We start from the raw sequence: 19,194 nt of genomic DNA, 5'->3' as shown, positions 1-19,194 counted from the left end.
GAGATTGAGGGTATCTCTTAAGCTCAGAAGTTAGGGGCTACAGTAGATTAAACTGATGGAGTATCCTCACTAAAATGTAATATGATGAAACCCCTGGGAATAGGAGACCATTACTTTGCCTTAAGAAGAGAATTGGTCCATGTCAGAAAAAGAAGAAGTCAAAGTTCCAATGCAGATTAATAGTGGGACTGGTCATGACTGACCCCTGTTATTTGCAGCCTGAGTGAGAGAAATGGTCAAACTAAGAAAAATGAGGACAATTAAGTCACCTCAGTAATGTCATTTAAGAAGGGTACTGTAAATAATATATACTGTAAATAAAATATTCTACTTACACTATAATCACTGGCTCTCTTCCAGACTTTTTGTCTTGATTTATACTGGAACAATTTGGGGAGCCAAAATCTTCACTGTCAGAAGATAAATCAATAAACTGTATTCCTTTTTGATTCCTGAAATATGATACACCTGATTTTCTTTCAGGTTCTGGAGTTTCTGGTACACTGGAATCTTCTGTACGAGGAAGAAAACAAAGCTATTTACTAAGGACATTTAGATCACAAAGTTTACATTTCTATTCGTAACAAAATGAGACACGATAATGTAACCTTTCAACTCCCAAGTCACTATTTGTATAACATGTGGCAAGTCACTTCACATCTCTGAGACTATTTCCTTATCTACAGAGTAAGTGGGTGCAAGATGATTTCCAAAGGTCCCTAAGAGCCTACTATTATTCAATAGTGATTAAAATATTTCCCAAACTTCATTTGACTGCTTCTCAACTAAAACAGAAATTATATTGTGCATATCACAAAAGGGCTTTTTTTTGTCATAAACAAAATTTATCCTTGAAACCCTCTCATTTTCATACCCCTTCTTGCACCAATGTTACACTTCAATGTCCCTAAACCTTCTGCTTTGGCACCTCTCCAACATCTTCTGTCTCTAAAATTCTTGGGTCTTATTTACTCCTTTTTCCTTACAATGAAAACTCCTAATCCCTCCCCCAGAACCTTTTCACCTAAGTCAAAAATTTACCTTAAAACTAAAATTTCCAGATTATATTTTTTGTACCAGGTTCTCTAGGAGAGAACCATAAGATCACAGGTCCTCAAATAATGAGCCTTAAAATTCCCTCAGCACTGAGAAGACAAGAAATATGATGTTCATTATACCTATGAAGTTAAACAAAATATATTTTAACATAAATCATGCTGTAAGAAAAATAGGAAAAAATATGCTTCAATCTACATTCAGTTCATCTATTTTCCTATCTAGAGGTGGATAGCAATTGTTATCATAAATTCTTTGGAAGTACTGTGGATTGTTGTTATTGATCAGAACAGTAACATGTTAGATGATCTGTTACTGTGTAGATTGTTTTCCTAGTTCTACTCACTTCACTTTGCATCAGTTAATGAATCTTTACAGGTTTTTCTGAAACTATACCCCCCTTACCATTTCTTACAGTAATTGTATTTCTTCACAGTCATATCACTTGTTCAGATATTCCCCCCAGCTGAGTATCCATCCCCTCAGTTTCCAATTCTATGCCACCACAAAAGAGCTGCTATAAATACTTTTGCACATATGGTCCTTTTCTCAATGAATTTCTGAATACACTCTAAACTAAAACATAGATATCTAACCTTTTAGTTCTTCTGGGCTGCAACGCCCAACAAAAACTTTTCAAGGGCCACAGATGGAATTTAAAATTTATTTATAGCTATAACATAACCTGTTTTATCAAGGAATATAATAATAATAAAAAATTGTAATAATGCTACATGAATGGGCCTTGAGGACTGTGGGCAACCTGTGGGTCATACAGATTGGACACCTGCCCTAAACAGTTTTATCAGATTAATCAATCTAGTCACAGATAAAAAAAGAAAACAAAACATTTATTAAGCATTGACTACAGCCAGAAAGATTCTCTTTTGTATAGGGCACAAAACACATAGCTGAGTATGACTTGCTATGTCCCACAACCACAAATTAGAACACCTGCAGCAAGCACTAAGTATTACATTTTCAAAATGATGCTCATGAGTCAACAAGAAAAAGAGAAGTTGTTATATTCAGGATACATAAAGCTCCCCACTATATAATCTTAGTACACAGGAAATTATAAATGGGTTATATTTCAAAATTCACCTCTAAGTCAGCTATTTTGAATAATGAATACATTTACCCAAAGAAACAATCTATAATCTAGCTATTTACTATATAATAGACATGAAAAAATACAAGCTGTCTATATTAGACCACAAAAAATTTAATAAAAACTGGTTATTTTTTAAATTCAACTTGAATATTGATCCTTGAGGAAAAGAAAATTTAATTAGAGAAGGAAGTATATTAGTGACCTGTGCAACTTTAAGAAACTTCTGAAACAGATTACAGGTTTAAACATCAGAGCAACTGTTCTTTAAGACTGATTTCACAAGAAAATTAAAGTGACAGAAGATCTTTTTTGACCTATAAATAGAAGATAAGAGATTTCTCTTAGCTAACATAGTATGATCATTGGGTTTTAGATTTAGATTTAGAGCTGAAGACATCAAAGCATTTCCCTTCTCCAGGACTTGGCCAGAGTTGCAAGTATCTAAGACTGAGTTTGGAGCTCAAGCCTCTGGACTTCGGAAATGGGATAAAGGTGTTTCTAAGGGGGCATCAAAACAAGCTGACAAGGGCAAAGGATGTAAACCATCCTCTGCTGCCACTTAATCTGGTAATCTGGTAATGTGTTTCCGTATAACCAAAAGCAGACCTTTCATAGTCTCTTTCTGGATTTAAAAAAAAAGATACCAAGAAAACTTTGGACTCCATTAACTACTGCAACTGAGCAGTGTATGTAAAAAGAAAAGGTTGAGAATATAAATCAAGAGGCAGGATGCTCTTTAGAATCCATGCAAATGAAATTTCTATTTATCTGAAATGGATAAATGGGCCCTTTGCCCATCAAAAATTCTAAAATAGTAGAAATATTAAGGTAGGAGAAAGGATAGGCCAATTGTACAAGCTTCCCCACCTAAGAAGCAGCTAACAACCAGAGTACTAATTTGTTTCTATTATCAACATGGGACTAAAGTATTTTCTATCAAGAGGATCTATGTTCCCTATCTCACTTCCTCTTTCAAAACTCAAGTTTTAAAGCTCAGTTAATTCAGTTTTTTTAAATTTCCAAACAAAGATTATTTTTGTTAAAAATAAGCAAGGTGCTGTATTTTAACAAAAAGTGTTTAACTGGAAAGAGTTGATTAATCCAGGAAATAATTTTAAGTGCTATTTCCTTCATCTCTTTCCTTTGATTTGTCTATTTTAGTAAAGTCATCCTTTCTTTCTTTCCCATAGACCCAACACAAGTCAAAAATATACTACCTTAAGCATTTTTAATCAACAGTCATTCACAACATAAATCTTTTATTTTTATAGCCTCACAGAATGTTAAGAGCCTAGAAGGGTCATCCTAGCCCAAACATAATTCAGACCCAAAATGAACCAGCAGCCAAGTAGACACTCAGTTCTGAATGCAAATTCAGTTGTAATTTCCCCAAGGAAACATTTTTTTCCTGCTTCTCATCTAAATTCCAATCTGACTAATTACTATAAATTCAAGAAATACACAATCTGATGTAAGGGAAGGTTTTTAGTGATTTCTCCAAACCTAGACTTAGATAGAGAACCTCAAAATTTCAGTATCTAGTATTCAGTATTCTTATTATATTATGAAGGAAAATACAGAATTAATGTGATCACAGATCTATTTGTGAGAGACATTAAGAGCTATATATTCACAGCAGAGTCCAAGTAATTATCATTATTTGCTTTAAAAAAAAAGCTAAATTGAGTTGTGCTTTTGGCTTTCACCAATGTTGAAAATAGTTGCTGAGAGGCCAAATAAGATTATAAAAATACTTTTTAAGCTTGGTCTACTCAAAAGTCTACTCAAAGTAGCAAAAATGTAGACTCTGTACAAAATCTATGTAACTGGGTAAAGCAGATGTGATACTATAAATGGAAAGTATCTCCTACCTTTCCCCATACTCTGCATCCTTCTCTCTCTCAAAAATAGAGCAGATTTCAAGGTGTAGAGAGATGATTAACCAACTTAAAGTGCGAATGATAATAAACTTAACCCTTCAAGAGGATTTCATATAAATTTGAACTTCAATTCAATAAACATTTATAGCCACCAACACCCTCCCACCCAAGCACAGCAACTGAGATATGAAGACAAAAAAAAAAGAAATAATCTTTACCCTTAAGATCTAGATTCTAAGGTGGGTGGGTGGGGGGGGTGAAGTTGGCAAAGTGCTACACAGAGGATGCAGAGAAAGGGAGCATGATACAGATAAAATAAATACAAAGCAATTTTAAGATGGAGAACACACTGACAACCTGGATGGAACAAGATCAAGAAAAGCTTCATTTTGGGGGAAAGCATCTGAGCAGTCTTGAAAACAGCTAGAGGTTCTAAGACATACAAGTGAAGCAGCTCATTTCAAAGAGGTGGGGGGGGGGGGGGTGGGGACTATCCTGAATAGTGAACAGTAAATAAGCCAGTCTTAAGAGGGGAGTTTTTTTTTTTTAAGCCAAATGAATCTCAAACTGAAACAGTCTTTTGGGTAAAAGCATTTGTGGTACTACTAGGTTCATGGATACATCCCTCCCAGCAGCCCTAAAACACCAAAAACAAAATACCTGAACTAAGCAAAGTTTAACTGCAGGTAGCCACACCCATTCTTCCAAGCTTTTCCAAGAGCTCTGTAACCCTCAGGGCTTACTAAAAACAAAGAGTTATTAAGTCATTACTTAGGGAGTAGGTGGTTGTGACAACACAAAAGGCAAATTATGTCAATGTGGAGGGTCTCCAAGACTACCCAGAAGATGACAGATACACTATTGTGGTTCAAAAGAGGCAGTTATAGGATCGAAGAGGATACTGGTTTGGGATTGGGAAATATGGATTCTTATATTGGCTCTTCAATTAAAATAGTTACATGGCTTTAAACAAGTCACTTAAGTTTAGTTTGCTAAATTGTAAATTTCTAAACTGTGAATTTTAATTTAATTAATTTAATTTAATAGAAGTAATAGATTTCTGTTTATTTAATACTTATTCTCATTTTGTACAAATAATGTTTTTTACACATTAATAAAATATTCTTGTTTAAGAGTAAACACAATACCCCTTCCCCCAAAAAAGTATAGACTCGCTTGAGCGATAAAGGGGAGAGAAAAAAATTAAAAAAAAAATAATAATAGTAATTGTAGGTATGGCCAGGTGGCAGAGTGGACAGAGCACCAGCCCTGGAACCAGGAGCACCCAAGCCCATATCCGGCCAGTACACCCAACAATCAACCAGCTGTGTGACATGTCAGCCACCCCAACTCCACTGCCCTGCAAAAACCAAAAAAAAAAAAAAAAAAGACCCAAAATAAAATAAAATATTAATAACAGTAGGGGCAGCTGGCTGGTGGATGGAGCACTGGCCCTTGAGCCAGGAGCACCCGGGTCCAAATCCAACCTCAGACACCCAATGATCGATCACCCTGCTATGCGGCCCCAGGCAGGTTGCCCAGCCCCATTTGTCCTGCACCCCCCAAAAACAATAATAATAAAAAATGTGCTTCAGTCTTTGTTCCAACACCAACAACTCTGTCATGGTTGGATCGCATTCTTTATGGTAAATCCATCGCAAAAGTTGCTTCCATATTTTTCCACCATTGCCATTGCTGATTGCAACTTCCTCCTTTCTTATTTCTCCACTACCATGTACTATATTTTCTCTCTCCTTTCACTCTGACTCTGCTGTAGGGTAGCTGAGTGGCACAGCAGACAGATCCCTGGTCCTGGGGCCAAAAGGCCCCAAGCCCCCATACCACCCCTTACCCAGCATACACCCAGCCCTATGGTCCCAGACAGGCCATCCAATCCCAGCCCCTTGCAAGAAGTAAAAAAGAAAATGTGTTATATCTGACCACTCTTCCCCCCATGGTCCATCCTCTCCTCCATCACTCACATCGCCCCCTTCCCCCTGCCCCCCCCTTACTCCAGATGTCTATACCCCATTGAGTATATAGCTGTTTCCTAGCCACCTCTGATGAGAGCGAAGATTCCCTCATTCCCCCCCTTGCCTTCCCCCCTTCCATATCATTGCAATAGCTCATTGTAATAAAGAAAAATCTTATTATATGAAATATCTTGGCCTATTCCCCCTCTCCTTTTTCTTTCTCCCATTACATTTCCCTTTTTTCTATTGACTCTATTTTTACACCATATTTTATCTTCAAATTCAGCTTTCTCCTGTGCTTCAGCTATAAAACCTCCTTCTACCTGCTGTTAATTAAGAAAGTTCATATGAATATTATCAGTGTCATTTTTCTATGCAGGAATACATGCAGTTCATCATCATTAAGTCCCTCATATTTTCCCCTTCTCCTCCAATCTCCATGCTTCACCTAAGTCCTATATCTGAAGATCAAACCTTCTGTTCTGCTCTGGCCATTCCAGCAGGAACATTTGAAATTCCCGTTTCATTGAAAGTCCATCTTTTTCCCTGGAAGAGGACATTCAGTTTTGCTGGGTAGTTGATTCTCGGTTGCATTCTAAGCTCTTTTGCCTTCCAGTATATTATATTCCAAGCCCTATGAGCTTTTAATGTAGTTGCTGCTAAGTCCTGTGTGATCCTGACTGCAGCTCCATGATATTTGAATTGTGTCCTTCTGGCTACTTGTAATATTTTTCTCTTTGACTTGGGAGTTCTGGGATTTGGCTATAATATTCCCAGGGGTTGGTTTTTTTGGGATCTCTTTCTCAGGGGGATCTGTGGATTCTCTCCATTTCTATTTTGCCTCTGCTTCTAGGATATCAGGGCAATTTTCCTGTAGTAATTCTTTGAAAATGATGTCAAGGCTCTTTTCCTGATCATGACTTTCAGGTATTCCAATAATTTTTAAATTAACTTTCCTAAATCTGTTTTCCATATTAGTTGTTTTTTTTCAATGAGATGTTTCACATTTTCTTCTAATTTTTCATTCTTTTGATTTTGAAGTATTGAGTCCTGATTTCTTGTAAATTCAGCAATCTCCCTGAGTTCTATTCTTTGTCTGAAGGATTTGTTTTCCTCAGAGAGCTTTCCTATCTCTTTTTCCATCTGGCCAATTCTGCTTTTTAAAGCATTCTTCACCTCAATAACTTTTGAACTGTTCTATCCATTTGACCTAAGCTGGTTTTTAACATGCTATTTTCTTCAGCATTTTTTTGCATTTCCTTGACTAAGCTGCTGACTTCATTTTCATGTTTTTCCTGCATCTCTCTCCTTTCTTTTCCCAGTTTTTCTTCCAACTCCCTCATTTGATTTTCAAAGTCTTTTTTGAGCTCTGTCATAGCCTGAGCCCAATTTCTGTTTTTCTTGGAGTCTTTAGATGCAGGAGCTTATGCTTCCCCATCTTCAGACTGAGTATTTTGATCCTTCTTGGGGTCACAGGCAAAATATTTCTCAATGGTGTTCCTCTTGTTTCTCTGCTTGCTCATTTTCCCAGCCTAAGCCTGTTTTGGGGGTGCTTCCTGAGTTTTTGGGACACTCCCACAAGGGTCTCAGTGTGTGAGGCTCTGTCCTCCCTACTGGTCTGTGAATGACCATATGCACCCCACCATGGGGCTGAGGTGGGGGGGGGGCCTGCTGTTCTATGGGGGGGGGCCTAGATTGTGAACAGGATCTGAATGTGGTCAGAACCCCAGAGTCCTGCTCCAGAAGCAGAGCTCTGCTCTCGAGCGCTCTCTCTCTCTCTCTCTCTTCACTCCCCTCCCTAGGTTCAATGGGCTCATGGCCTGGGGGCTCCTGCTTACCAGCTCCACCTGCTTCTGTTTGCTGGATCTTGACTGCCTTGGCCATGCTGCTTGCTGTGTGCTCTGAGGGCTGGGCTTCATGTGCTTGCTCTGGCAGAGCCCTGCCCCCCCTTCCACCAAGTTGTGCCCGGTGCTCCCCAGGGCATAGGTCACAAAACTCCCCCACTGCTGTGAGCCACAGCTCAGCGCCCTGGGGCTGCCTCCAGGAGGCTGAAGTTCTTTCGTTCTAGCCAGCCACCCCTCTGACAGGCAGCCCCTCCAACCCCGGGGAGCGGAACCTTTCTGCTCTTTTCCAGGTTACCTTGAGTAGGAGAACTGCCTCACTGGGTCCCTCTGTGGGTTCTGTCTCTCAAAAATTTAGTCAGAGTCCTTGGTTTATAAGTCTTATGAGAGAGTACCTAAGAAGCCATCCTCTCTTGTCACCATCTTGGCTCCGCCCCCCCCCCCCCCAGAGTGTTAGATTCTGTTTAGAAATACCAAATGAAAATGGACATTCATTTTCCCTTTTAGTAATATATTCAGAAGGCAGTAATCAAAAGACTATCAGCTGTGTCTGAACTGCAGAGACTAGCTTGTATTTGAATGGAACTATGGAAGTGAAATAGATGAAATAAATTTCTTTTGTAAAAGACCTAAAACACTGCTTATTCTAAGACTCAAGAAGTGGCTTATGGGAGGGTAATAAACAAGAAGTTATCTCTCAGCTATCACTAAGTGAGCTGATCAACTCAAAAAAGTTGATGTGTCTGTCACATTATAGGATTAATTCATTTTCAAGTAAATTACTAGATCTCAACATGGGAAGAAAATGAAAATAAAAATACAGAGACATAAAGTTGGGTCAACATAAAACTCCAAGCTAATGGCTCCATTGAGCATATCAAGATTAATGCATAAAGTAAGCATTTTTTAGTAATCATAATTAAAGTACATTAAAAAACTGGAATGGGGCAGCTGGGTGATGCAGTGGATAGAGCATCAGCCCTGGAGTCAGGAGGACCTGAGTTCAAATGTGACTCAAACACTTAATAATTACTTAGCTGTGTGGCCTTGGGCAATCCACAAAAATAATTAAAAAACTGGAAAAGCAGCAACAGTATTTTTAAGAAAAATTTAAAAATTATAAATGAAAGGCAACATGGAATAATGGATAGAGCTGGTCTTTGAACCATTATGCCTGGAGTTCTCACCTGTGACACATTCAAACAGGATTCCTCAGATAATTCTCTTAAGACTATAAATTTTGGGGGTGGCTAGGTGGCACAGTGGATAAAGCACCAGCCCTGGAGTCAGGAGTACCAGAGTTCAAATCCAGTCTCAGACACTTAATAATTACCTAGCTGTGTGGCCTTGGGCAAGCCACTTAACCCCATTGCCTAGCAAAAACCTAAAAAAAAAAAAAAAAAAAAAAAGACTATAAATTTTATGACAGTTGCTAATGTGTATTATATAGCAAGAATTTTTTCATGGGAGAGTCCAAGACAGATGAAATCATAGTACCCTCCCAAAAATGATATTTAAGATGGATGTATACATCTTATATACATACCTGTACACATTCATCTTCAAAAGTAGGTTACACAAGAGGCCGCTAGGTGGCACAGTGGATACAGCACCAGTCCTGGAGTCAAGAGGAGCTGAGTTCAAATCCAATCTCAGACACTTAATAATTGCCTAGCTGTGTGACCTTGGGCCAAGTCATTTAACCCCGTTGCCTTAAAAAAAGTAGGTCATACAAACTGTAAGTATAACTATAATTGTAAAAAGACTAAGCCGTGGTCCACTGTTTATACAATTAGGAGTTGAAGAACTTCAAATTATATATTCAATTCACAAAAATAGCCAAGAAATTGAAAGAACATTTAGTATAACTCACTTTATATGAGGAAAGGGATGCCCAGAAGTGATTTGTCTAAGCACAAAACTAATTAGTACCAAAGTCTAAGAAGAACTAATTCCTAAGTCCAAAGAGGGATGTATACAATTCCAGGTCACAAATGCTCTTGGTGTATTTTTTTCAAATCTTAATAAAAACATGTATAAATCTTAATAAAAATCATCTTTAAGACCTTCTGCTTATGAGGAAAGGAAAAAAAGTCAGAATAAATTGAAAATCCCAGTCTGCTTAGCTCTAAAATCAGATGGTAACTTTGTTGTCCATGCTCTACAGTGTCAATTTTCAGGTTATTGATATATTAATTTTAATAAAGATATGCTTTTGGGAAAAAACCTGAATAGTAAAACATGTTAATATTTCTCAATTAAGTGTTCCTATGAGGTCAGGTTGCTCTGACCATGGAACCACAGAGACAAGGCACTACTGTTTACTTGGCAAAATCCTCCTCTAATTGTAGGCAAAGGTTAACACCCATGAGAAATATTTTTATAGATCTAAATCTCTAAACTAACTTAAAATGCAAAAGAAATTTTCAGAAGAATTTCTACCTCAAGAAGGTGAAATATTCATGGGCAAATGTTATGTTTCTGATGGATTGGAAGAGTTACATTGTATCTGCTAAATCTTGGGGTGGGGTGGGGGATACTGGGGAAATAAGAAACATCAAAAAGAACTTATTTTGAAAAAAAAGTATCATATTTGGCCATAATTCAACTCCTGGCTAAATCACTAAAACATGTAACTTTATAAAAACATTTATGAACACATAGCTTTATAACATTCAATTATGTATAACATAACAACAATCAAATATCTATGTTGGGCAAAGCCATGGGGATGAAAATTATAAGACCTTACAATCTAAATCTAATAAGGCGAAGAAAAGAACTGGATCAAGGGCTGTAAGAAAAACTGAGAAGAAAAATTCATTTCAGCTTCCAAGATAGAATCACAAAACAAGTGAGCCTGATATAATAAATGTTCTTTCATTTCTTGCTATTTTGTGTATTTTATGTTATACAACCTCAAGTGGGCCCTCACTGGTTGCCAGACATCTCTTCAAAGTCAACAGTACAGTTCCAACTCCAACCCTCTCAGCCAAGAGCCTTGACTCAATTATGAAATAATTGAGACCATCCACTTTTGAGTCCCCTCTTCCCCACCTCCTTTCATTCAGATGCCTTCTGTCACTCTCTTCCTTCACCTCTGTTGAACTAGATAAAGGGTCCTTACTCTTTACCACGGCGAATAACTGTTCAAGTGATCTTATTCTTGATCTTGGGCTTTCTTCTCCTGCTATACTACTTTATTTGGTGATCTCATCAGATTCCAAGGATTTAATTAACATCTCTAAGCTGATAATTCTCTTTCCTGTCCCAAACTCTTTGCTGATGTCCAATATCACATCACCAACTACCTTCCAGACACTTCAAACTGAATGCAAACTCAATGGATCCAAAACTGAACTCATTATCTTTTCCCCTAGCCTCCCTCTGTTCCTACCTTCCCTACTACTCTAGAATAATTATTACAGTATTCCCCAATACTGTAGTATTGGTGTACTAGTCCTAGTCCCTCAGGCTTGCAACCTATTTCTTATTATCTCTCCCATACCCAAGCTGCTGCGAAGGCCTGTTGAATTCACATTGCACATCTTTCTCTACTCTTAACACTGCTACCACTCTGTAGCAGACCCTCATCATCTCATGCCTAGGCAATAACTTGCTCTAGTACTTAACATTCCCAGCTGCTGTCTTTTTGGGCAACATTCCCTTCCTTCTTTTCCTTATTTGACCACTTCTCAATCTCCTACTGGAATCATCATCCCTACTACAGCCTTGAACTGTGGCTTTGCCACCCCAAGGTTTTGTCATGGGCCAACATCTCTTCCTAAACTTCCTCATCAATTCCCGTGGGTTTAATCAACATCCCATGTAGACTACCATAACTATATAACCAACCTTAGTCTTAGTCTCCTTTCATCTCCTTCACATCATTATCTGCCTAGTGGACCTTTCAAATTAGATGTTCTACTCAACTCAAATTCAGCATATTCAAAATAATAGTTTTCTCTTTGCCAAAACCCACTGGTCTTCCAAACATTCCCATTACTACTGAGGTCACCATGATTCTTCTACTCGCCTCGCCTCATTTAGTTCCTCATTCTGTATGTAATTAGCTGCCAAATCATGATTTTTTCCCCTTCTATAACATCTTTCCCTCTCCTTCCCTCCCTCCCAATTTGTTTCCCTGTCTCATCTCTTCCTTCTCTAATCCATTCCCTAAAATTAGCCAAGCAACATCAGTAAAGCACAGGCATGAAAATTATCAGCCAAGTTCTCAATTTCCAAAGGCTGTCTATTACTATTAGTAAAAATACATTCTGTGGTATTTCCAGTTCTTTCTGGTCCAGCCCTAATCTACCCACCCAACTTTTCTCCTGTGTATATATATCTTGCCTGTTTTTCCCCATTAGATTACAAGGACCTTCCCTTCTCTCCCTACAGCTTAGCACAATGCCAGAGTAAATGCTGACTTATGTACCATGCCATTTCTGGTGCTCTGTATAATGTTCCGATTCCCATCCCTGCCTTCAGGTCAGTTCTCCTCTATACCTCCAAAGACTGCCCTCACCCAAGTAGATTCTTTCTTTTCCTTTAAGACTTTGCTCAAAGTATGACCGTGAAGCTTTGCTTAACACTCTGCCCAAAGCTAGTGCCCTCTTCCTCAAAACACCTTGTGTCTAATCCACAGATATAGAAATCTACCCATAATTCCTAATAGAACTTTCTTGAAAGCAGAGACTTCCCCTTATGTCTCTGTATTTCCAAAGTCTAACACATTAAGTCATATTTAATGCTTGCTGACTGATAAAGGACACAAAGAGGACTATACCTGATCCTAGAGGTTTAAGAAAAAAATGACTAAAGACAAAAAGTTTTGAGCTGTAGAGAATAAGTGAGAAGTTTTTCTCAAACTTGTTCAAATTGCTCAAAGATGGGTAAAAGGAAGGTAGAGCTAGGAATTATCAAGGAAGAAGATAAGAAAATAATAAATGAAAGGATGGATAAAACTGTAATGAACCCACAACAGATTCCATATCTTTCTCCATCACAACTTGGCAGCTTGCAAAAGGAGAGAAAATATATTCTAGAGATGGTACAAGAGTTTCAAACTAGGAGAAAAGACAGGAGTCTTTTGAAACGGATCAAGTCTGAAAAAGATGAAATGAAAATAAGAGGTGAAAGCTGAGTAGAAGAGGGACTAGAGATCATGAAGTAAAAAAGTAGGTTTAAAAGTGAGGCCATAGAATTCAGGGAAGCCTGGAAAGATTTGCTTGAAATGATGCCGAGTGAGATGAACAGAACCAGAAAAACACTGTATACCTTAACAGCAACGTGGGGGTGATGATCGACCTTGATGGACTTGCTCATTCTATCAGTTGCGACAATCAGGGATAATTTTGGGTTAGCTGTGATGGAAAATATCATCTGTATCCAGAAAAAGAATTGTGGAGTTTGAACAAAGACCAAAGACTATTACCTTCAATTTAGAAAAAAAAACCCATTATGTTACTATGTAATTCTACTATCTCTTATACTTTACTTTTCTTCCTTATGATTTCTCTCTCATCACAATCAACTGAGATCAATGCAAACAATGTAAAGACTGGCAAGCTGCCTTCTGTGGGAGGTGGGGGGAGGGAAGCAAGAATGGGGAAACATTGTAAAACTCAAAATAAATAAAATCTTTCTTAAATAAAAGTGAGCCCATAACATAAGACAAAAGAATGTCTGAGGCACATAGATTTAGAGATGGAAGAGGCTTCCATTGAGCCCAATTCTTTATTTTACCAATAAGGAACAAGCATTTGCTAAGCACTGAGGTTACTAAAGAGCTTACAATCTAAGAGGGAAACAAAATGCAAATAACTATTGATACAATATAACATATAAATGGAAAGTAATCTCAGAAGGAAGGAAGGAAGGAAGGAAGGAAGGAACTAAAAATGGAGGAGAAAGACTCCTGAAGAAGGTAGGCACTAAAGCTGAATTTTAGGGAAGCTAGAAGATGAAGATGAGAAAGAAGAGCATTCTCTCCATCAGGGATAGCTAATGAAAAATCACAGGGTGAGATGCTGAAAGTAACACTGGAAGAATAACACACAGGCCAGATAATCTGGATCAGAATATATGCAGGGCAGTCAAATTAAAGACTAGGAAGGGAGGAATGAAGTTATAAAAGGCTTTAAATGAAAGAGGATTTTATATATGGCTTGCTGGAGTAACATCAAACCACTTCAGTTTTCTGAGTAGTGTAGTGACATCCTAAACATATAGTAAGGGCTTTTAATGAATACTTCTTGACTCACTGGTCAGACTTTCAGTTTAGGAAAAATACTTGGACAGCAAAAAGCAGAAGAAGAACCTGAGACAAAAGACCAAGCTGAAGGGGACAACAATAGTCAAGATGTGAAGTATGAAGGGACACATAAGGGTGGGGGCTAAGTGAGGGGAAAGAAGGAAAATTAACCAGCATTCCCAACAGATCTGATATGTGCAGTGAGTGCCAGTAAAGAGCTGAAGATGAAGCGCTTAGCCTGGGTGTCTGAGAGGATGGTGGTACCCTTTGGAATAAGAGAATGAAAATTGAGGAAAAAGGGGAGCATGAGGAAAAAAGTAAATTGGTTCTGCTTCAGACATGATGAATTTAAGAAATGTGCAAAAGGAAGTTGGAGATATGAAACTGGAAGGGAGGAATTTGGGCTAGATTGTGGTTGTTATTGTCTGTGCTTCCTTCTTGTTCTCAAAGAGGACCATCACTACAATATCAGGGAGGTGGTGTCATGACATGCAAATGAACTGGTTTTAAGTGAGGGGGCACTGTACAAAGTCACCAGCCTCAATTTTTTTCTTCAGAGTCATGCAGAGATATAATCAGGATGACTGAAGCTGGCCCTGGAAGTGGTGGGAGACCTGTAGCCTTTTAAAGCTTGGTCTATCCCAGGTCACAGTTTGACTGAGGCAAAACCCATTCAGTAATGAGGCAAAGTGGCCAAGAATGACCACTTCCAAACAAAATAAAAGATTAAACTGGGAGGGCAAGTCCCTCAGGATTTCTCAGTGATTAAGGCAAGGAAGAAAAAAAGAAGCAAAGAAAAGTCTTTTATAGTCCAAAAACAATCAGAGAAGGAAGACCCTCAGGGTTTCTGGCTTAAACAGAAACAATTGCTATTTATAGTCACTCTGATAACTGCCATGGGAGCTGACAAAATCATCCAGTGAGATAATACAGGAGGAAAAGAGGGCCTAGGACACAAGAAGTTGAGACCCAGAGCAATTAGGTGATTTGCCTTAAGTCACATAAAGCAATGAACAAGCATTTATAAAGTTGCCTTGTGGAGGGTCATGGGAATACAAAACCAAAAAACACAAGTCCCTGCCTACAAGGAAATTATTCTAGTGGGAGAGAAATTATAACAAATATGTGGGCAAACCCACTCATGTATATATGCATACATACACACCCAAATATATATACACATATATCAAATCAACAAATATATAGAAACAAAGACAGGGTAAGAGACAAGATAATCTTTGGGGGTAAGGCATTATCAGAAACTGAAATCTTCAGAAACAAGTAGTACAGAATATACTACAGAAACAGAAAAATCGGCAATCAAGCTCAATTTAAAGGAAATCAGAAATTATAAGCTGTGGAAGGAGCAAAAACATGGGAATATGATATAGTATAAGGTGGCAAAGACAGGACCGGAACCCAGGTCTTGCCTCCAACTCCAGAGCCTAGTGCTCTTTCCACTGTACCATATCCTAGACAAGGAGAGGTTTAGTCTGTATCAATCAGGAGCTAGGATGGGAGGTAAGACAGAAGAAAGGGAAGTCAAAAGATTTAAGGAACTTACACTTTAAATGACAGAGGATGTTATATATGGGTTGTGAGTAACACCAAACCACTTCACAGTTTGCTGAATAGTGTTTCCAACACCATTTAAGGTGTTGGAAAGAATGATAATATTGGAGTCACCAAGCAGAAGAAGAACCTGAGACCTGGTGTGAAGGGAAAGATTAGAGGAAACTCCTGAGATACATCAGTAGATGACAAAACAGCAAGAATCCAGGATTATTACCATATTGTCAAGAATGACATTTAGGCAGAGTGATCAAATGAATAGCACAAGGCTTAAAGTCAAGAAGCCCTACCACAATCTCCAACATATCCTGGGCAAGTCATTTCACATGTCTATATGAAAAAAGGTATTGACTTGCAATGATGGAGGGAGTTTGCTCACCCAGGAAGTTCTCTAAATCAATGACAGTGCAGGTCCAGTTCCTATGGCTATCACAATTACTACAGACATTATGTAGGTCAATCTATCTTCAGAATATTCCATTTATGGTTAACTTCCAAGTTAATGGGGAGGGGAGGAGGACAGGGAAGGGGAGAGAACCTGGAGCAGTCTAACTCAAATAAAATTAAATTATTTGCTTTCTTCTATTACCTATCAACCACACAAAGATCAACAAACCAACATATTTAGAACTAGAAAGAATCTTAGTGATTTTCTAGCCCAGGCTCATTTTACATACCAGGAAACTGAAAGTCAGAAGGGTTTGAAAATGACTTTACCAAGATCACACAGGTGCTGGGATTGGACCTAGACCCTCTGACTCCAAATCCAGTGTTTCCTGCTACAACATATTACAAACTTCTACTGAAGTAGCTACACACACACACACACACACACACACACACACACACACATATCCCACTTGATAGTAAATCTTATAGGGTAGAAACTTTTGTTAATTGTTTTTACTTCTATCTGGAGAGCCTAGCATAGTACCATTACTAGAGTACTATACGTAGCACATTCCACAGAGAGTACAACTATGATGGGCTGGACAGGTGTTAGAATGCCAGTCATACACTTCCCCAAAAAACTATTTTATGGAGAAATGCTTCACACAGGGCAAGCGCTGACAAGGGGGTCAGAAGAAGCGAGGCCAGAACACACTGAAGAACCTGAAGAACCATTGAAGAACTTTAAGAATGACTGTACAGCATGAAAGACACTGGCACAGGACCACCCAGCATGGTGTGCCCTCATTGGTGAGGGTGCTTGTGCTCTATGAGAAGGCAAAATAGAAGCAGTTCAAAGGAAATGTGACAGACAAAAGTTTAGAGTCCCCGTCCCAGTACTGGTTCACATGAACTATTTGAGCCCATCCTGTGGTAGAGCATTCCAAGCTCATTATTGGTCGGATCAGTCAAAGTTGGACACACTGCAATTTTTCTCAAACATGGTGATGTCATTTTGGTCTTCTTTGATAACAAAGGACAAGAACCAAACCCACCTTACACACAGCAAACAAGATAAATGTTGATCTAAAAATTGAAGGGTGAAAGCAACATTCTTGAGCTTGAGAAAGAGTTGTAAATAAAGAGAAAAAGCTAACCAGCTGCCTTGATACCCACCTTCACAGAGATGCAAAGTTGAAATCCCTGAACATTTCTGACAAACACTTGACAGTAGGAAAAAACTATCAATTAGGTAGGAGCTAGTATGGGAGGCAAGCTAGTTACTTCTATTAGTAACAATGAAGCAACAATGGATAAATGGAAAGAGCAATGGAACTAGGAGTTAGGTGACCTAAATCTGCTAAATTGTAGGGTTCACAAGCCTGGTAGACTGTCTTTTGTTTGTTGTTACCATCATTTTCCTAGTGTTTTTTTTTTTAGGTTTTTGCAAGGCAAATGGGGTTAAGTGGCTTGCCCAAGGCCACACAGCTAGGTCATCATTAAGTGTCTGAGGCCATTTGAACTCAGGTACTCCTGACTCCAGGGCCAGTGTTCTATCCACTGAGCCACCTAGCCGCCCCCTCCTAGTGTTTTAAAGAGAGTGGGAACTTGATAAATTATTGCTAAATTAACTGCAATTAGATCTGAGTTCTAGTGTTATTCTCCACATAATCCCAAATGTTCAAACTTAATATGTCACTCTAGTTGGGCTTCAGTTTGTTTGGGGGTTAGGCTAAATGAATCATGAGATTTCCTATAGTTCTAAAATTGTTATCCTAAGTCTAAGACAATTTGCCCTCTAACTATAGCAAGTGTTTATTACTAAATTTTATCTATTATCATCTGTTCCTGACTCTTGAAGGAAAAGTAAGGCTAGGAGGATAAACAGACCAAATTCTTCAGTCCTAAATTCTGTCTAAAGAAGGCTTGATGAATGCCATTGGCTATACGTACACAAAGGTAAAAAAAAGATATAAGTTTACAGCACTACTAAGGATCAATGCAATATGAAGTTTACTCCTCATCCAAAATGCTAAGTTTCAAGTCAATTAAAAGCTTTCATCTTTTCTTTCTACAATCCATAGCCTTCCTATATAATCTTGCAATCTACATCAAACTAAAATAACTCTCCACTTCCAGCTTCCTCCTTTCTGAACTGTATTGCTCTCCAAAAGCGGAGAATTCTAGAATCATGAGTCTGAAAGGCCCTCAGAAGTGATGCTGTCCCACTTCAATCCAACACAAGAGATCCCTGGAGAATACTCTTAGCAGAATGTGGTCCACTCTGTTCCAATATGTCCAGTAACTACCTACACACTTTCAGACAACTGTGTTAGCTCTTTATGGTTTGGGGTAAAACCTGTCTCTTTCCCTGTAACTTTCACTGGTTCTGGTTCTGCCATCTAGATTGGCAGAGAAGAGCTCTGTGGCCTGGGGTGAAGCGATTCTCGGGTCGATGACAAAAAAGAAGAAAAACACCTGCTTTTATTTTTCCACTCTTTTGCAACCACCTACATGAAATAATTTGGCCCCCTGGCTCCCTTTTGCATCCCCATGCTTTCTGCTTCCCCTAGCAAATCCCACAAGGCGTCTCGGCCGCCCTGGGGATGCTGGAGCTTGTGTCGGCTGGGCCGGTTCTGGGGCCTGGGTCTTGTCATCCCCTGCAGCGCGGGGGGCTGCCTGACAGACCCCCTCTTCTCCGCGGAGGTGCTACCGTTTCCTGGGGGTTATGAGCCTTCCCATTTTACAGGGGAGGAAAGAATGTCAGCAATGAAGGTCTCCAGGCCTCCCACCCCCGGCCGCGGCTTCCTCGCGGCTCGGGCTGCTGCTCTGGGGGCCCCGGGGGGCTCGGGGGGCACAAGGGCCCGGACTCACCTGTCTTCTCGGTTATGTCGGAATCCGGGGTGCCCGGCCTGCTGCCTGGCCTGGCCTCCAGGGCGTCGTCGTCCAGGACGGAGGAGGCGGGGGACGGCGGCTGGGCCGGCGGCGGCGTGGGGGGCCGCGGCGGCGCCGGCTCGGGCCGCTCCGGGATCCTGCTCCTCTTCTCGAAGCGGAACCGGTCCAGGTTGAAGAGGCTCATGGCGGCGGGAGCCGTGCGGCTGGGCCGGGGGAC

General features: G+C 39.4%; 1 protein-coding gene across 2 annotated transcripts in view; it reads right to left on the bottom strand.

Moving 5' to 3' along the window:
- The window catches only part of SMARCAD1 (SNF2 related chromatin remodeling ATPase with DExD box 1), a 111,894-nt gene extending 92,700 nt beyond the window's left edge, over positions 1 to 19,194 (bottom strand). For both annotated transcript variants that reach the window (XM_074228056.1, XM_074228057.1), the window contains exons 1-2: positions 18,957 to 19,194; positions 336 to 513 (exon numbers count right to left, since the gene is read on the bottom strand). In XM_074228056.1, coding sequence (XP_074084157.1) covers positions 336 to 513; positions 18,957 to 19,161 — 383 coding nt within the window. In that variant the 5' untranslated portion in view covers positions 19,162 to 19,194. The remainder of the gene's footprint in view (positions 1 to 335; positions 514 to 18,956) is intronic.

Source organism: Macrotis lagotis, chromosome 3 (genome assembly GCF_037893015.1).
Source record: "Macrotis lagotis isolate mMagLag1 chromosome 3, bilby.v1.9.chrom.fasta, whole genome shotgun sequence".
Classification (NCBI taxonomy): Eukaryota; Metazoa; Chordata; class Mammalia; order Peramelemorphia; family Peramelidae; genus Macrotis; species Macrotis lagotis.
Note: the sequence above shows the minus strand (reverse complement) of the source record. Positions and strands in the feature narration are given on the sequence as shown.